General features: G+C 40.2%; 2 protein-coding genes across 4 annotated transcripts in view; one reads left to right on the top strand and one right to left on the bottom strand.

Moving 5' to 3' along the window:
* Positions 1-19957, top strand: part of ctnna1 (catenin (cadherin-associated protein), alpha 1) — an 84146-nt gene that overhangs the window by 34994 nt on the left and 29195 nt on the right. For all 3 annotated transcript variants that reach the window (XM_053323378.1, XM_053323377.1, XM_053323376.1), the window contains exons 8-11: positions 8927-9007; positions 9293-9445; positions 17316-17408; positions 18986-19142. In XM_053323378.1, the coding sequence (XP_053179353.1) occupies positions 8927-9007; positions 9293-9445; positions 17316-17408; positions 18986-19142 (484 nt within the window). The remainder of the gene's footprint in view (positions 1-8926; positions 9008-9292; positions 9446-17315; positions 17409-18985; positions 19143-19957) is intronic.
* lrrtm2 (leucine rich repeat transmembrane neuronal 2) lies at positions 2825-7076 on the bottom strand. Its single transcript, XM_053323974.1, has 4 exons — positions 7065-7076; positions 5597-5688; positions 5112-5164; positions 2825-4467 (listed from the first exon to the last, which is right to left on the bottom strand). The coding sequence occupies exons 1-4, from the start codon at positions 7074-7076 to the stop codon at positions 2825-2827; spliced, it is 1800 nt and encodes a 599-aa protein (XP_053179949.1).

Here is a 19957-nt window from a genome sequence, read left to right as displayed (position 1 = left end):
AGGGCTAGAGGATGACAAGAGGAAACAAAACAGTTTACAAAGAGCCAAAGTGCAAAGGGATGCATATTTCTACAAATTTTTGTGAATTTTTAGTCACTTAGTACAACCGTAGTCTTAAACAGTGAAATGTCAAATGGTTGACAGAACTTTATTGGAATGCCTCATACACCCCCATTTTTGCTGTTATCAAAAATGAGGTCTCTCCATAATGTTTGCTGAATGACAGTAAGAAATATTCAACTCAATTTAGACTTTTGAACATGCAAGACAGATTAGAAGGGCAATAGTAAAAGCAGTGCGAAGCTGGAATAAAACAAAATTAGAAACAAAGTGAACTTGCTTGGCTTTAGTATGATCAGTGTATGCAGTGTTGTTTTTTTCTCATTTAATTCAAAGGTGAAGTGTAACAATTTTTGGTTCACACAAACACTCTTTTCAGAAGTTGATGTAGGCATATGAGCATGTGTGGAAGCAAATTGACAAAAGCATTCATTTGGAAGTTGAAAGCCAAATTTTTGACATGTTCAACAAAGAGACAAAGCCACAAATGGTACCTCCTGGCTACCTCTAGGAGACACTTGCTAATGCGCTGTATCCTAATTGCTCAAAACCAGATAACTCACTTCAAGGTGCTGTGCTATCAGGAGCATCTTGCCATCTAAATGGTGGACTTTGTCAAACACAAATGAAACTGCTGGGAAAATACAATGACCTGATTTACAGTTTTAAAAGTTTTTTTTTTTTTTTTTACCATCCAAACATCAGACAGTTTGTCAGTTGACTAGAAGTGAAATAGTTTCTGCTGTGTGGTGAGGTGAGTGCATTTCAAGCAAAAGCTGCTGTCAGTCAGTATTCATCATTGGATTCTCTGCTACCGTCACATGGCCAGAAAGATGCTCACTGGTTTTGATAAACTAAGACATTACCCCATAGTTGCCCCTCTCCACCATCCCATCAATACCTCTCAATCCCTCTCTCTTTCACCCTGCCCCCACCACCAAACTGAACACAAAGAAGTGCGGAGCTGCGGCAGCAGCTTTAGTCTGATGCTAATGCACATCCTCTCCCTGCTGCATACAAATGTGTCCTGACCCAGGCTTGCTGTTTGCTTATCACTGGATCTCCATTTGCTTTCAGGGTATTGACCGCAGTTTAACTTGACACTTGTGACTGCTTACTGTGTCATAGTATTATGTATCGCAACCCCTTTTTTAAGACTGTAAATGAGAGCCAGTATCTTCAAGAGGAAACGTGTCTTAAGAGATCCAGTGATGTTGGTGTGGAGGGTGATTGTATGAGGACTATTTTTGAGTGGCTGAACAAGCTAAATGTTGCTGGATCACTGGTGTGGGTGACAGAATATTAGATTCTTTTTGCCTTGCCTTAATTGGTTCAATCTTGAGCCTGTCAGTTCTGATTAGTGTGTAAGCAGTAAAGAGCCTTGGCTACCGGGAAAGGTTTTATTTTCAGAATGAAATTGTCTCCTATCTGGCATTTGCGCTGTTCATTACCCTTTCACTTGCTACTTTCACACCTCACACTAGCTCGTCTGTATATTGATCCTGGTATATAATGACAAATCAGCAAACTGTACTTGCTATGTTAAGCTGTTGGAAATATGGTCACAGTGTGTATGGTGTTTAAGAGCCAGAGAAACCATATACATGTTTTTATTCATTTAAAGGTCTATAAATTCTGTTCTTGATGTCCAAGGTGAGGAAATAATCCATATTTGTTCTAAGGAGTGGAGAAAATTGGAAAATAACCATAGAGGAACAATGTTTAGTGTTTCCCACAGGTTCAGAATGTATTAGTGGTGGTAGGGCCTGGTGTGTGGGAGCTCCAGCACTGAACAACTTGAGAGTCAGCTGCAAAACTGCATTGCATTTAGGAGCTCACATCTGATTAAAGAGGTCATTTTCCAATTTATATAATTGAACATAAATTCACTATTCCAGCAGTCTTTTCAAATAGTAATCACTTCTAGTTGCACTTCCACATAGAATTTTTTTTGGAAAGAACAAAAACAATCCCTTTTTGGCTAAGGGTAATTTTTTTTGGGATGGGCTGCCCAAATAAGTTCTTTAAACAGGAAACAGCCTTTTTATATGATGGAAGCTTACAGACTTCCCTAACTGACTCATGTCTGATTTGGTAAGCACTATAATTGGTATATACTAAATAGGCTCTCATTTCCTCTGGAGAGGAGTTATGTTTTGTAATATAACAATAAAGACATGTATTTATCTGTAATAAATCAGAATTTGAAAGTGGCCTTTAATGTATCATAGTTCTCCCAAAACAATGAAACTACAAAAACAAAAACATTCTGATAAATCGATCCAATTTGCTTACTGCAGTGATTGAGTGTGGTTGGCTTACAGTGCCTGTGGTGCAGTTAAAAGGATGATTTCAAATATTTAAAAAAAGAAGAAAAAACGACGTAAATCACATTTCTCCACTTAATGTATTCTGTTAGCAGAGGGCCATTTGGCTAAGTATTTTCTCTGTGCTGCAGAATATAGAGACAATGTGGAGACAAATCTCACAGTTTACAATTTTCTTGTTTAAAATGATTGCCCCTGCCTGATATGAACAACCTTGCATTCATAGAAAAATAAATTTGTGACTATCTCTACATCATCCCTAAACTGTCATGTCCAACCTCTGTCATTGTAGCATTCAACACTTCTCACATATTCTCAAATCTCACTTGTAGAAATTATGCTTTTTACATAAACTGGAAAAAAAATCAAAAAAGCAAACCCTGTATCATCTGAAATGGTCAAATGGTAAACCATATGCTCTAGGAATAAATAAGAGTTCATACTTCACACTCTTTGTAAGGCAGTTGCTGACACTTGCACTGCCCATAGCCGTTGATGATCACGAGTGCCCCTTCTTCATGGCTGGGCTCATACTCATTATAGGGTACCTGTGTAGCTAGATCTGCCATAGGCTGCCGCTGCTGGGTCCTCATCTGTCTGCGGTTCTGGATAGCCGAACAGTGGCGTATCCGACGCAAGGTGGGAGGGCAGCACTTCCGTGAGATATACACAACGAAAATGATGAAAAAGAATGAAAATAAAAGGGCCATAGTTCCAATGATAACCCTATGAGTCATAACAGTGTTGTCCATTGCCGAGAAGTCATCCGTTACAGCTGCCTCTTCCGCTGTGGTGGTCGTTGCTTGAGCAGTGCGTGGTGTTTGTGTTGTGGTTGTTGTGGTTGTGACTGTGGTAAAGCTCCCAAAATCCTCTGCATAGTCCTGCGTCGTGGTCAGCTGCATAATTCCAAACAAGGAGCTTGTGATCTCTGCAGCTGTAGTAGCGTCTGTTGTTGTACTAATGGTCTGAATAACCGGCGCTGAAAAATTCTGGCAAAGCTGGAATCCATAAACGGCATCAAGTATCTCCTCACCTTGGGCATACTCAGGACTTTGGCAGAGAATGGAGTGTTCCCACCTACCCTTAAAGGTGCTTAGCCAAGTGGCCAGAGAGCAAATCCTTTTGGTACATTCCCAAAGGTTGCTAGACAGCCCAATGGTACCCAGAGACTGCCACATATCCATGACTTTGGGATCCAGACTGCTTAGTTTGTTGTTATCCAGCAGCAAAATCTTTAAATTTGGCAGCGTTTGAAACACATCAGGTGTCAGGACACGGATCTCATTTCCTGTGAGGTCCAGCTTCTCTAAAGTGGTCCAGGTCCACTCCATGCCACATGTTAGGTTGTTGATCTTATTCCATTGCAGATATAGAAACTGGAGAGCAACTAGGCGAGGGAAATGGGCCAAGTTGATCTTTGTCAGCTGATTGTGCTCCAAGTGGAGCTCTTTAAGCTTAATGAGCCCAGCAAATCCATTTCGGGCCAGACTCCGTAGACGGTTGCTGCTCAAGCCCAGATATTCCAGGCTGCGACAGTCCCAGAATGCCCGAACAGGTGTGGTGCGAAGTAAATTGGAGCGAAGGTGAAGTATTTGGAGCTTCCTTAGTCCATGAAACAGTTCTGGTTCCAATGCGGTCATCTGATTGAAGGACAGGTCCAGAATCTGGAGATTGATGAGGTGGATGAAGGTTGTGTTGGGCAACTTGGTGATACGATTGGAGCTCAGATTGAGGTCCTTTAGCTTGTAGAGCCCTTGAAAGGCATCCTCTTGTACCGTGGTAATCTGGTTGTGGTCTAGATGAAGCCAGGTGAGCTGGCTGAAGCCATAGAATTGATCCGGGCTGAGCTCAGTGATGCTGTTGTGGCGTAGTGACAGCCCCAGGGCCCCCTTGTCCACGCCATCTGGGGGTGCCTGTAGCCCCTGGGTGTCGCAGTAGAACTGCAGGTCCTCACAGCGGCATTTTTGAGGGCAGGTTGTGCATGATGCAGGAGGCAGCAGGCACACCAGGAGCATGCTGATCACACACAGACACAGAGCCGCTGGTGCAGGTCCCACCATTGGCCACCTTGAATGGAAACCTGGGTGGGTTCAAAGATAAGAAAATGAACTGTGGGGCGGGAAAGCTAATCTCTGCAGAGCACTTATTACTAATTCATAGTGGTGATTGTGGTTTTTGTATCTGTGCTCGTTCTCTGCCATACATACAGCGGTTAAGGTATTTCACATGACAACTTTCACAGTGGATGTAAACATGATTTCTTTGAGCTCAGATTTAATGGACAGTCATTTACACAGGCGTCAAAGATGATCCTTTACATCCATGAGCTTGGTCTTGTTTCCACTCTATTGCCTTTTATATTAAGCCTGATTTGTTCATATTTTGTGCTCTGTAGTTTGTGTTAAATACAATTTTTCTGCTGGTAACTGACATTCATGCAAATGTCAATTTGTAATTTTCTATACATTTTTGAGCAGCTCATATACGTCCTGAATTTTTAGTTTTCTTTAGTCTTTTGTCATTACTGTAGAGGTCTCTTTTAAGATACAAATGCTAATTAAAATGTATCTATGACTAACTCCTGTGTCATTGAAGGAGAAAAAAAAATGAAGGACAGTTGCAGTAAATAGACTAGGCTGAAGAGCTTTTAGTCTTCATCCTCCCTCGCTCTGACTCGTATTCCCTATTCATGTCCAGACCTGCCATATAAAGGGGCTAACTTACCCATTCTTTTGTGCACATCGGAGGCTGCATTCAACTGTCCTTTTCCGCAGACTCTTGGAGCAACCAGATGGAAGAAAAATCCAAAGGGAAAAAACCCTTTTGAGTGAGCACAAAAGGAATCAGCCTCTTTGGAAATAAAGCAATTCTGAGCCCACCCAAATGAAACAAAATATGAAATTCCATGTCCCAAGATGATGATTATTCCTGTTATTTTGCTTTGAGTCTTATAAAATCCAAGCTCAAAGAAAGGGTTGAATCTTTTCCTTCATCCCACGAATCCTTGGAATATATTTATATATATTTTTTTTAAGTTGATCACTTGCATCCAGAGCGACTCCAGTGAACAGACCCCCCCCCTTCCTCTCCTTTTTTTTCTTTTTCTTTTTTTAACCTTTTGTTTCCCTTGCACCGCAATGATGTCAGCTCAGATGGTTAATTGAAGATCAAGTGCTCCTCTTTCATGGCGGTGGTCTTCCAACCCTAACTTGTTGATGGCAGCCAGAGATCCTGCTTCCGACGCCGGCTCAGTCTCGGCATAGCCTCTGCAGAGTTGTGAGCGGAGCCCTTCGTCTGCTAGCTGAGACGCAGGGAAAGAGGGAAAAAAAAGCAGAGCAGGGAGTCAGGGATGTTATTCTGTGCTTTTTGTTGCAGCCACTCACTGCTACAGAGTGGTGGCAGCCTGGCGTCGATCATCACTACTGTTTCTCTCTCTCTTTTTCTCTCCCACACACACAAACACCCTCTCGCTCTCTCGCTCAGTCACTTGCTCTCCGCCTCATACGCACTGCTTGTGCACCTCAGTCTTCCTCCACCTCCCTCCTGCTACCCCCCCCCCCCCCCCCCACCCCCACCCCTGTTCCCTCCCACTGGCTCGTCACCATCAGAATATTGATATCTTGAACGTGTTGCGGCAGCTTTCTGTTGAAATTAACCACAGTTGTAAATCTCAGTCTCGCCCGGCTGTTGTTGTGCATGCACTATATATGAAGGTATACTACAGACATAAACAAAACACAACAAAGCAAAATATACTTTGTAACATGTTGCTCTCGACAACAAACACAAGGGTGGTTTAGAAAAGCTGTTCTGCATTGCCATATATGTCTGTAGAGGAGGGACTATGCTATAGCAGTGGTAACATGGGGTGTCTTTTTATTCATAATTTACATTTCCTGAGTGCAGTGCTTTAATTTTTGAGCACTGGCATGTGATGTATGACCAGCTGCTCAGAAGGAAAAAAAAATTAGGCTAGCTTTGAACATGTAACAGACAAGGCCAAATACTAGCTCGAGGGTGTGAACCACTAGGTAAGATCAAAGTAACTAAAGTATCCCACTAATGTTTTTTTTAAGGTTTTTTTTTTTTTTTTTTTTTAGCATTGAGCAACCGGCCTTGATTTGTGGCTGCTACAGACGGCTATATTTCAGTAGCATTTAGAGTTCTAAACAGAATATGATGTCTGTAATTCAGTGCATGAAAATTCAGACTTTTCCTTAATTATTTAATGTGGGTTGAGAAGGGTGTGAGGGTAGCTGCAATGAACTAGATTTCAATCAGCCCAGAACTAGATAGTTTTTTAGCACTCCTACCCTCTGTTATTCTTTTATTTAACTCATGCATCTTTCACTTAAACATGACCTCAGGTTTCTGGATACTGCTACACTCTACCTTGCTATAAATTAAATATTCAATTGATTAACCTTCTGTTATTTTATATGGATCTTGTTAAAAAGAACGATTCTACTTAAAAGAAAGAACTTGACTTCTTTCTCGTGGGCTTTGGCAGAAGGTGATAGCAGATACTGCTAAAGCTAAATTGGATCACAAAGTCAGTGAACTGTGCTGAGAACTTCATGGATATTACTGAAATTATGCCCCCTAATTTTTATTACATCATTTTTCAGGTCTTAGAACAAAACATGCATCTGGCTGTGACTTTCCGGGTCACTTTACCAACATGCACATGTCGCACATTTATTGTAGTAGACTACATCTCCCACTGGGAAAATGTGCACAAATGTTAGAGTGGGAAAACATGGGGAGAAAAAAAAACGCTTAAGTCTCAGAGGGGCATGATTGATATTCTCTGGATTTGACATGCACCAGCTTTTAATATGGAAGTAAAGATGTTTAAAAAGCAGTTTTAGAGAAGTGAGTAAATGTGTGAAATTATAAATGCATGTCAAATTAAGTGACCTTGCCGAGCTATGAAAAAGCAGTATTGTAAAACTCTGTGATCATTTAACACTGGGGTATACTTTCTATACCATAAGTCTACTTCCTGTGCTATATTTGCATAGAATTTTTCCATAATCCATTGGACTAGTGGTTTGTAGAAAAGGGATGTTCCTAAATCTGTCCCAAAGGAGATGGATAGAGACTCACTTGAGTATCATAAAAAATGCCGCAGAGAAACTGCCTCCATAATAAGCACCTGAAGAAGTGCTTTAGAAGCCTCTGGCGTGGAAATGAAATATAGGCTAGGCATGAATGAAATAGGATTGAGAGAGTAGGGGCAGAGCAGACTAAAGCCCTACCACTGCACTGCATCCAACCGGCAAAAAAATCACAGGGGATTAGTGCCGTTGGAGCTCCCTGGCCCCTAACTATTTACACCCCCCCCCCCCCCCCCCTCACCCCCCCAACTTGCACACACCCTCCCAGAGGGCAGGGGGGATGGGACAGGTCAATACCACCACCACCCATGGTGTTATGTCGCAGCTTATTTGAACATTATAAGGGGGTTGAAAAGCACAGAGTGGAATTGGTTCTTTGCCTTTTCTCTGTTGCCCTTTCCTGTTCATCTAATCTTTCTCTAATTTTATTATTCTCTCTCTCTCTCTCTTCTCCTACCCCCCTTCTTTTTCTGTCTCCCCACTCTCTCTCTCCTCCATCCCCCCATCCTTCCTGAAAGTTTTAGATTTTCAACTTAAGCTTGAGCAGTTTGCAGAATGTCACTGAACATCTCTGTGCTCTGTGGAGAGCTGTGGTTAGGGCTTTGACTACTGCTTAGCGCTTAGCTGTGTGACTGCTGCCAATAGTGTTGAAATGTTTCTGACTGTGCATAATTTACACTGTTAGCCATGTATAGTGAATTGCAGCCTTTTAATCTACCAAAATTCCTCTTTGATGATATTAATATTAGACATCTGGGGAAGACATGAGCACATTATTTACAGTGTTACTTTACATCATTGGTGATGAATATTTCACAGCTGCTTTGTATTTATGAACTAACCCTCGACCATGTCCATACTGATGTGGTTACATTTGAATGCATACTTATTCAACATAGTTTTGTATTTTCTGTCCAAACTGTTGCTTTACAACCTCAAGAAGGATGAAAATGCCACTCTGTTTGTGGAGTTGATGGGAAAAGCACGGCCTTTTGAAAATCCTGATTGTCAGCAATCTTTTTCTTTTCTTCTTTTTTTTTTTTTACAGCCTACTTACAATATTAGAATTGTACTGCAATTTCTTGTAAGGTAACACTAAAATGTAAGCTAAAGAGACTTGGATAATAGCATTAAACAACATTTTGGTTATCTTAAATGCTATTACTAGTCTAAAAAAGTTAGAGAAGAAGAGAGAGCGAGCATATACAAGTAAACTAAAATTTAAACCCGTGAGAGAGATACATGTCTTGAAATTATAAATATTGCCATTATGTGCACATCCTGAAGGTACAGAGTGAATGTAGAATTGTTCATTGTTGCCTTTAATTCAAGTCGAGACCCAAGTTAAATAAATTCAGTGTGACACAGCAGTATTTTTTGTGTGCAATGACTAATTCCTCTTTCATGTCTATGTTTCAGGCTGGAAGGAAAGACAGGAGTGATGCTCTGAACACAGCCATCGACAGGATGACAAAGAAGACCAGAGACCTTCGCAGACAGGTTTGTGTTTTCCTGTCTTTTTTTTTTTGCCTTGTCTTTTCATCTGGGAGTATTTTGCTCACTGAGACATTCATTTAAAAAAAGTGCACACATAATATATTCTGCACCAAAGCAAATATACTAATACTCTAACTGAATACCTATCCTGTATGTCTTTGTGTTATCTGTCTTGTGTATAGAGGGCTCAACAAGCTGAACTGTAAGATGTCACTGAATAGCTGCTGGGGGATTTACTATTCTAACGTTGTCTTTTCTCTTTTCTTTTTAAAATTTCTCTCTTCACAGCTGCGTAAGGCTGTAATGGACCATGTCTCCGACTCCTTCCTGGAGACCAACGTCCCCCTCCTGGTCCTGATCGAAGCCGCCAAGAACGGCAACGAGAAAGAAGTCAAGGAATACGCGCAGGTGTTCCGCGAGCACGCCAACAAGCTGATAGAGGTAAGGTGGAGTTGTGACAGCTTTCACAGTCAAAACCTGATGCCTCCTCAAATACAGAACATTCACATTTCTCTTCTCCAGCCCATCTGTTACGGACAGTTTAGCTTAGCATATAGTAAACACCAGCCTTCATCCAGCTCCTCTGTTCTCTCTTCGAGGTTGTGTTCTCAGAGATTCCCTAGCGATAAAACTTGTGGATTACAGTGCCTTACAAAACAGCAATCTGGTATTCCTTTAAACCATAAACATTGAAATGATTTTCTGTGGCTGCTGTTTTTGTCTTTCACTCTCTCTGCCTGTCTCTCAATCTCTCTCTCTCTCTCACACACTCTCTTTATAGCAGCATTTTGTCAGTTGAAGGCCGATTATAAAATGATGCTTGAAGATTTTGTGAACAGAGAAACAGAACGTGTGGTTATAGCAACAAATACAGTTTTTAAGTGTAACTGGGTGAAACGACTCCAAAGAAGAAGTGCTACCTCTGGGGGAAAATGTCATCCTCGCAGCAAAAGATTGACGTACACATTTATCTGACCAACTTCACGTGTCTGCAATAGCGATACTTACAAAGACAAATCCTAAAATCTTCTCACTGGCTCGACTCAGCTTAACAGATCAGCATGTGTTTTGAAAGTTGAGGTTGTTTTTTGTTTTTTTTTACTCTTTAGTGTTGTACAAATGGCAACAAAGATGCAGATGTAAGCTTCTAGGCACAGTGATGACCTCAGATGGGAGACAAGCGAACAGGAACATTAGCTGTCCTCATTAATGGTCTTTTCTTCAATTTTCTTGAACGTCTGTGTCAGAGACATTCGCTGACATTTGAAAGGGACTTCTCCCCACAGGCAGATGACCATGAGTGTAGCTGGATCAGTTGGTGTAGTGAGAGCAGGGCAACATAAGCATTCACTGGGGAAGCCTCTTAAGCATCAGAGGGAAAAGGGGACCACGTTGGGGAGTAGACCTTTAAGTCGCTCCAGAGGACCCGAGTGTCAGAAATGGCATTAGAGCATGTCATCGGTGGACTCCCCTGATGCTCCACTACTACCTCTACTTATGATACCACTGGGCTACAGGAAGAACACAATGCACAGCTCTAGTTACGGGTCAGTGGCATTAAATGACAAAAGTTTGAAACACTATTAGATTTGATGGATTTCCTTTCCCAATGAAGTAGTAGATTGTTGTGTAGTGTCATCTAAGCATAAAAAAGGTAGCTGCTTTTCATTATCAAGTCTTTTAGCCAAAACTATTTGATTACTAGGCTAATCTCTATGTCTGAAGTGGATCTGGCTCTTATGTATATAATTCTTGTTAAGATGTTCCTGTGTGGTTCCAGACCTTTGAACCTGCCCGCTCCATTGTGTCGAGTTGACTGATTCTGTCCGCCTGACATCTTGACACGAAACAGCGGTTTGTCAGCTGAAAAAGCGATCGATCCAATCAGTGTCGCGGGTGGGACCAACGTAGTTGTCAAGATGTTGTCAAGTAGTTGCCAAGCTGTGAGCTGGAACCAAGAAGGAGTAAAACTAGGCAATCCTGATCAAATATGAATGAAGGTTCTGTTACAGCATTTCTTAAAATATGCTTTCAGAAACATATTTTAGTGACCTTTTTAAGCTTTAACATGAGAAAATATGTGACCTGGCAGCCATGTTGAAAATAGGCAAGCCAAAACCAAGCCCTGCCCAACTCTTAGTGCATCATCCACCGCGTCACCCACCAGCTGGAGTGATGATCAATTGAATCCCCCTGCTCCACAGAAATTGATTAGATTGGAGACTGAAGATGGAAACAAGTGGAACGAGTTGACAATTCTGTTTGAGCCAAAAAATATGAATCAGAAAATATCTCCTATTGCAAATAAATTGTATATAATAAATGTTAGTTACCGTACATGTTCAAGGAGCTCCAGTGAAGAGAATGAGTGCTGTCTAATTAATTTGCCAAACATGAATTCTGATATCACAATATGATGATAGGACTGTTTTGCTTTCCCAGTCCTAATTAAAATAAGACAAAAATATTTTGTCACAGTCTGATTAAGAGAACCACATTTAATAGCAGACGTTCATGGAATAAACACGAGTTAAATGAAAACCAGTTGACAGCTTTAGAGATTATAAAAATCTGTCACACAAAGATACTGATAGTAACTTGGCTAAGTACAAACCTACTTGGTAGCTCAGTTGTATCCACAGACCTGTAACTAGTGAAAGTCTACTTATTGATTATTAGACATAACAAGTGCAGGGACCCACATTATAGCTTATAACTTATGCACTGCAAGCACTCGTATCACATATTTCAGTGTTGCATTTAAGCACCTCTGAAACACATTCCAATATCCTATCAAAATAATGACAATGCACACATCACAAATGAAATGAATGTGGACAACTACAATAATCTTGAGGCATGTTCAGAGTGAAAACAGCAAAGTAATTGCACATGAAGACGGTGCAGAGAGGCAGAAAGGCGCCGGTTCATTCATGCTGCTGTAAATTGAAGTAAAGATGCGTCTGCATGATTGGAGTGTAGTGAGGATGTTATCAGTAAAACGTTTATGTCCAAGTGGTAGCGATGCATTGACAAAATGCACTGTTCTACCATTCAGATGCAAATGTCATGTTGTACTGTTTGTAGTGTAACTAACACAGCAGTACATATCACTAGGAAATAATATTTTATTATTTGTACTGAAATAGGCAGAGGTTGCAGGTTATAATGCCTCCATTGTCGCTAAGAGCTTTTCAGAGCAGCCACAGTTGTTGACATATCATCATTTAAGATCAGCTCTTAGCTTAGCATGGTTCAGCATTAGCTTTTATCATTACCAAAAGTGCACAGTCTGACATTGCTTAATTTGTCAGTATAATAACATTGCTGTAGAACCAGCCAATAGTAATGCATAGTTTGGCGGGGCAATAGGTAAGTCACAGTAGGGCTCATATCTTTCATATCTGACTGAAAATGGTTGACATTTCCTTGCATATGCATTGTGAAATGTGCATATTGAACAGTAATATACATTGCTTTTGAAAAGAGTCTGATGTAGATGTAAATGAACATTGCATGTGTGCAAATTTAGTGATAAGTAAGAAAATGTTACTCGTCACATGAGGCAGTGAATATGATGGAAATGCACTGCGTCCTGTATTCAGAGGTAGGAGCAGCAAAGTGCCACCACTGAATCACAGGCTCTGTTTGTATGACATCATGAGTTGTGCAAGTGTAGGCTGCCCTAAGGCAAATAGTCCATTAGTTCACACACATTTGTTTGAAAGCGACATTATGACTGACCCATATTCATTTGATGGCCCCTTTAAACAGCTCCTCTGCCCTTGTTTTTCAGAGCTGCCTTCTTTTTAGAATGTAGTATTTATATCATTACATAAAGCTAAGTAAGAGCTTTTACTTCATCCAGGTTTTCACTCGGTGCCAAATCTTACTGATTGACTTGATATAAGCTAACAAACAGAAGCATGTCATTTTCTTTATTCACTTCATTTCAAAATGAATTAAATAAATAATATTTGGCCAATGCCACCTTTAAGCCTTTTGCTCTTGGGAGTTGGGCCAATTCTCCACATGCCATCAATTATCTATTACCTTTGTTGCTTATAGCTATTATTACTGTGGTGAAATGTAGTCAAATCTACAAGGAAAATATCACAACAAATATTCACACTGATAAATATGCTTGCAAATCCATTGGTTGAATGTTTTTCGTCACCTCAGTGGCCCTTTTTAAGCTGAAACTCATCATCTTAAGAGCAGGGGGAAAGATGGACTGAGCTCAGCCTTGTTGCCTCAAGGCAATGTCCTCAAAAGTTCCAGGGCGCGGAGGATGATGTGGAGATTTTAGCACTGAGTGAGCAGAGGAATAATGCAGCCTAGAAAAACAGCATCAGTAATGCTCTCCTCTGATGCTGTGAAATTATTTGAATTCTCTCCTTATGATAAAAATCAAGCGTTTGTTTATCCTAATGAGAGGATGGAAGAATGGATGGGATGGAAAAATGGGAATCAATTCGAGTTTTAAGGCTCTCAAGCTGGCAGGAGGATGGAAGTGACATTGGGGGTTAGTTTACATTATTAAAACGAGTCGATGCTAGATTTGGATGCACTTTCTGCTTCGCTTTTGAGGTTTTAGATTGAAAAGGCACGATAAGTCATACAGACTTTCAGTACAAATCAAGATGCAGGGATGCCTCTATTGAAGTGTGACCTGTGATCCTATATATCCAGGGGAAATAGTGTGATCAACCGTGGAAATTGCTGGAATATAGTGAGGGTATCCAACTCAGGATTTTTTTATTTTTTTAATACTCTGATCTGAAATCAGTTTTTTCATACATTTTACCACAGAAATTTACCCAAGTATAATATTTTTTTATATTTTGACCATTAACAAACTACTTTATTAAACGTAAGAAAGACATTTGGTTAAGCCAAACGCCTGCTGGTAGAGATGCACCCACTGCAGTTTTGTTGGCTGATTCTGATTTTTATTTATTTTTTTATCTGACCTGGTCATTCCAAGTTTTGGCCAAAGAATTTGATAAAAAAAGAACGATTTTGTTTCCTTCTTCTATAATTTTTTCATTTAAGAACTATAATGGCAGCATACAAAACATTTTTTAAAATCTGTTTTTGTGTTCACATGCTATTGTCAGTGCAGAGGCTTAGTAACAAAAAAGGCTATGAGTGAAAAGCGAACAAAAAAATTAACATTTATTAAATGCCAAGCTTCGATTTCAGTACGTCAATAATTTCCTGAGCATCTTGTTATGACAGTGTGCGACCCACCTTAACTCACCTACCTGGCATCTGAGCATCAATGACAACCGAGCATCAGCAGAGCTCGTGTGTGTGTGCTCTGTGTGAGAATGTGCCTGGGTGTAAAGTAGCAGTGAAAACGTGGGATGGAGTTTCATTGATTTGGGCATTCTTTCAATAAACAAGCAGAATGGATTTGATAATGAAGCACTGACACAGCGCTCTGAAAACAGCGCTAAGTGGATAGACTGATGTACTGATAATTGACATGGTAATAGTGGGTGGGACTGCCATGTCCATGTATGTTCATATGAAACATGAACTATTTAAAAAGCTTTAGCTGCTTTATCTTTGCTAGCTTCTTGAAATTAAGCATGCTCGCCAGGTTGAAGTGTTTGATTAAATTAGTTCAAAATGTTCTCAGTTTGTTCCTCCATGGCTTATTTTGGATTTAGAGCTATCACACATGGCAGGCTTTTTGTCTTCTTTACTCAAGCTGAGGAACGTCCACATCAACGATGTGTGTGGGTGTGTAAATTTCACCAGCAAAAAAAATCAGATATACGAGACTCATCAGCTGATCACTGGTCATGGCCGATCAGCAAAGTATCGATCAGTGCATCTCTACCTGCCAGCTTTTAAGTCTGACTTTGCCTTATTTTCAGGTCTCTAAGCCTTTTATTATTATTATTTTTATCTGAGATTTTATTTAATAGAATGATGACATTGCATATATAGCCTCCAAAACACCTTCTCCTCCCCTCTTCCTCTCTTCCTCTACTCTTTCCTGTCCTGACAACCAAGGGGAAATATTTACAATCTGATATCTTCCCCTGTTTTCCAATACTGTCCTCAGCCCTCTGCCTGCATTTTATCACCCATTTAAAATTTGGTTGCTTAAGACAGATACAAATGATTTAGTCAGAGATTTGAGACACTGTGTGATTCACTGAACCTGCTGTTGGTGCATAATGCTGGAATAATGACACAGTGGTGGGCCACGCTTTTGATCACAGCAAGCTGTTTGTCATCTCATCTATTTAAATCCACACAATATTCATCAAGTTATACAGAGACTGACACAAATAATGTTTCTTATCTGCCAGGGTGCACTAAAAGCTAGTTAAGGAGATGGGACTGTAATAACTGTGCACCATGATAAAGCCATAAGGATAAAGGTCGGAAAGGACTGAAATGTTCTCACAGGGATTATTATTATTATTACAGAGATAAGAATCAGTTAGTATAATGTAGTAGCCTGATTAAGCAGAGTTTTATTGTGTAGACAGAGAAACTTTAAAACAAGTGTATTTAGCTGAGTATTTACATGGTCTGGACTCCTCTGACACTTTAAATGGTCCATCATGGCAAGTGGAATAGCATTAGCTGACTGTAGGCTAGAAATTCCTTATATTACTTCCTCCAGTGCCTTTATGCTGAAATGGCTCCTTTCCCCAGTGGTATAACAGTGAGAGTAAGAAAACGCTTGTGCGAAAGTAAAAACACAGGTTTCTCCATAAAATGCCCCCCCACCCCCCCTTTCTTTATGTAACCACTCTCTCACCCCTCACTCTCTGGGTTAGTGAATGCGCTACCTGTGGTCCCTGCATGTGTTTGCATAGTGATGCAGGATGTGTTTATATCAATGTTTCAGTGCTTCACCGGTGCAGTGGAATAAGTGCTTCTCATCAGCAGAATTGCTCAGGAGTTTTGAGATGGGGGCGCGTATCTTCTTGTAGGATTGAGGAGAAGAGGAGCTCTCAGACGCTCTCATTCACAGATGCATTCCACCACCAGCGCTCATTTAATGAAAAATGAATCTTTTTTTTTTTTTTTTTTTTTTACAGCTTGGGTCATATTTTCATACGTTTCTTCCTACGTCCAATATCATTGTATGTTCAGGCTTAATTACTGAGCTGTGGGGAACCTGGTTAAATTGCTAAAACCCAATAAAATCCAGCAAGGAAAGAAACTGGAGCAGTCAAAGATCACACATGTCATAAAAATATCTGTTTTCCCTTTTTTACTTGGAAAGAGAAGAAAATGAATGCGAATGCTAAAATGACTTTCCAAGCTGTTGTTTATAGCTAGACATTTATTTGGTTTTGAAAACCCAGTGACCCAGATCTCTGCAATTAAACTGGTGAGTAAAATATAACAGATTGTTGGCTGAAACTACAGAAATAAGACCCAGGTTGTGAAAAAAAACCCCTTTCAGTCCCTGTTCCTGCTCCAGTGCAATCAAGAGTTGGTTTAGCCTTTTGTAAATTGATTACGTTTCAGCACATTTTCTGTCCATTGGATAATCCCACTTTGGCACAGTTCCTCACATCCCAAGCATTCTGTTTCAGCATTGTTGCCAGCACATACCAAACAACAAATGGGAATCTTCAAAGTCCCTGACCTAAATTTTTGTGAATATGAGTAGATGCATAATGTTACTGTAGAAGATGCAAAAAAAAAAGGAAAAAGATTTAATATTTGGAAATAATTGCAGGGGAGCTTTGATTTGTTGGTCAATACAAGGAAATATACTCACAAACCATAAAGGTTGGCAGCAGCGAGCAAGACTTGCTTAGCTCAGCACTCCAGTTCTCGCTCGGCTGCTCGGGTTTTCAAAGTGTCAGGAATATTTTCCTCTCTGATTCCAGGACTGGAATGGCAGCCTTGTGATTTAGTCGTCGAGAATAACCACATCCTTGAACTAAAGACTTCAACTCACATTTGCATTTTAAGATTTTTTTTTTTGTATTTTTGGGAAATCAATAGAAAACTTTATTCATTCAACAGCTTTTGTTTCCCCTCTTTCTTCCCATATTTCCCATCTGGGCCATTGTGTTGTAACATTTTTTGCAGCTTTATAAATTAATCCTCAGCAGTGGGTTTGTATTCCACATAGTTTTGTAGTATTGCAGATCTGCTCTATTTCTGAGAGAAGAATATCTAAATCATAAATCATAAACTTTTTATCTACGTTTAATTACGTATTCCTGTATGTCTAACTCTTTCTCTTTTCTCTTAAAATACATCTTTGTGTCCGAGTCGCTGTCTGTGCCTAAAACTAGTTTTGTTTTTGTTTTGTGTTTAGGTGGCCAACCTGGCGTGCTCCATCTCCAACAACGAGGAGGGAGTGAAGCTGGTCCGGATGGCAGCATCTCAACTGGAAACTCTTTGCCCCCAGGTACCTGTCTGTTTTGCCCCCGTCTTTTCCAGCCAGCTCATTGAGCGTGCACCTCTTTGAGAGTCTGCCACATTGTCTTTTAATGCTGCAGCTAGGAGTGGCATACAAGGGCTAAGGCATTATTATGAGCTTTAATTAAAACAGCAGCTACTTAGATTTTTTTTCTCTCTTCAAATGATGGTTTAGATACACAGCTTTTGTCAATCTTTCAGCCTCACTGACCTGGTATTAAATATTTTGTAAGCAGATTAAGACAATATTCAATTTTTTGCTGCTTTGTTTAACAAATCCTAATTGGGTTATGAAATCAAGGTTGAGGTCAGTACATAAGCATAAAGCAAGTAAAAGACCTGGATTACAGTGATGCACATACACTGTAATTAATTTCAGTGTTGAGATTCTGCATCTGTGCCAACTGGATACAGAAGTGTGTTCGGTAGAGGTCTTTCGTCCCACAATGTATTAATTGAAGCAATAATAATTTATGGAAATTAGTCACAAATGTGCCACACAAAAGCTAGTGGTGTGTTAAGAGGGAAAAACACCAACCGGTTGAAGTTGCCAGTGCAACTGAACAAACATGATTTTGCGTTTATTGGATCATAAAACTCTACTGAAGGGTAACACTGCCTGGACATTTCAGGTCTCTGTAGTGCCCCCCCCCCTCCAGTTTCAAGTTCTGAATCAGAAATCTTTCTATATGCAGCTTATTTTTTATACATGTGAAAATATACGTAATAGTGCATGTCACAGAGTCAAAGGGTTATGTTTGCTCTGTATGTTTTATTAAACTGTGAAATAACTTTGGACTCATGTTGAATCTGAAGAGTTAAGTGAGCAACCGTTTATTCATCAACACCTCCAGCAAGACCCTGACTGGAAAAATATTCAACTAAACAGACTGCAAATGTTTCCTTAATCAGATCATTTTCCATGATAACGCTGTAGTCTGCATGTGAGTGCCCCCAGCCCCTCACCCCCCCAACCCACACACACACACACCTCACCCCTCTCACCTGTGCTAGACTCTGAAATCTACTGGCTCTGTAATTTTGCCGTCTGTGTACCCAAAACCTGCAGTTCCTGATATAACAGGTTAGATGCATAATTTATTAGTTCATATCAAAACGGCAAATTGTTTGACACAGCTGTGTGATTTTAATTTCACACATAGTATAGTGGCAACAGCGGACAATTCAGGTAACGACAAAGAAGAAAAAAAAAACCTGCTAACTACCAGTTCCTCATCTGCACTTCGGAGCCTTGTCAGCTCTCTCCTCTGTGCTGCCACTGCTCTTTTTAATCTCATCTAATGACTCCCATTCATCTTGAGCTTTGATATCCACAGATGTTTCTTCCCCCAAAACAAGCAGCTATTAGTTTTATTTCATTCAATCCTTCAAAACACTTCGTGCCTATAATCACTGCCAGGAATGAATTGGCTTCATGCTGCAGCCCCGACGTTGGGGCGGGGGAGAGGTGGGGGGCCATGGTGCAATCAACCTACAGTATGCTAATGTTGTGGCTGACGGCTATGCTGTAATGGAGCTTTAATGGCTATAATTGGGTGATTACAGGTGATTAATGCAGCGTTGGCCCTTGCTGCCAAGCCCAACAGTAAGGTGGCCCAGGACAATATGGATTTGTTCAAGGAGCAGTGGGAGAAGCAGGTCCGCGTCCTCACTGATGCCGTTGATGACATAACATCCATTGACGACTTCCTTTGTGTGTCTGGTGAGTGGTCATCATCTGCATGTCATAGCAACGCATGGAGAAAAGAAATGTGTCATACAGGTTGAATGGACAGCATTTGTGTTATTGATCTGTATTTAGTTAAGCCTTTAATGTCTGTTGTACATTAGTTTTCTTAACAGAAGTTTGAAAAAATGAAAAGATAAACTCAACTGTGTTTAGACTGAATGACCGTGATGTGGCACCAACCACAGTCTCTCCCAGGTAGACAACAGGCAGTAGAATTGAATTATGGAGATGTGTGTAACATTTAAAGATATAGAGTTAGACACAGTGGTCTGTGTCTACTGTGTTTATTTTATGTACTGTGTTACTCTACTAGCGTATATGGGAAACAAAATCTACCCAACAGCATCTTACTATAGGTTGGACTGACTCACCACTGGTGGTTGACTTCATCATAATGGGAAGTCATCTTACCACAACCCATTTATACTTGATTTATATTATACTCATTTATACTTACTTTTATACACTTTTTTATACTACTTACTGCTCATACTTATACATATAAATTGTATGTAAATGACAGGTGTTGTTCTACCCACAAGTTATTGTAAACAAACATCATGATTAGTTGTATGGGTCAACAGCTCCTTTGGTCTCCTTTTTAGATGGATTCTTAAGAGGTGGTATAATAGCTGTAAAGGATCTGTGTGGTATTAGTCTTCTCTGATGAGAACCATACATAGTAAGGCTGATTGAACTCAACAGAGAAAAGCAGTGAAGCATCAGCAGAACTAGAGCTGAAATTGACATCCTGTCACGTGTGTTAAAGCACACAAATGGTTTGTCAG

The sequence above is a fragment of the Scomber japonicus genome, chromosome 8 (genome assembly GCF_027409825.1).
Source record: "Scomber japonicus isolate fScoJap1 chromosome 8, fScoJap1.pri, whole genome shotgun sequence".
Taxonomy (NCBI): domain Eukaryota; kingdom Metazoa; phylum Chordata; class Actinopteri; order Scombriformes; family Scombridae; genus Scomber; species Scomber japonicus.
This window is presented reverse-complemented; position numbering and strand designations above follow the sequence as displayed.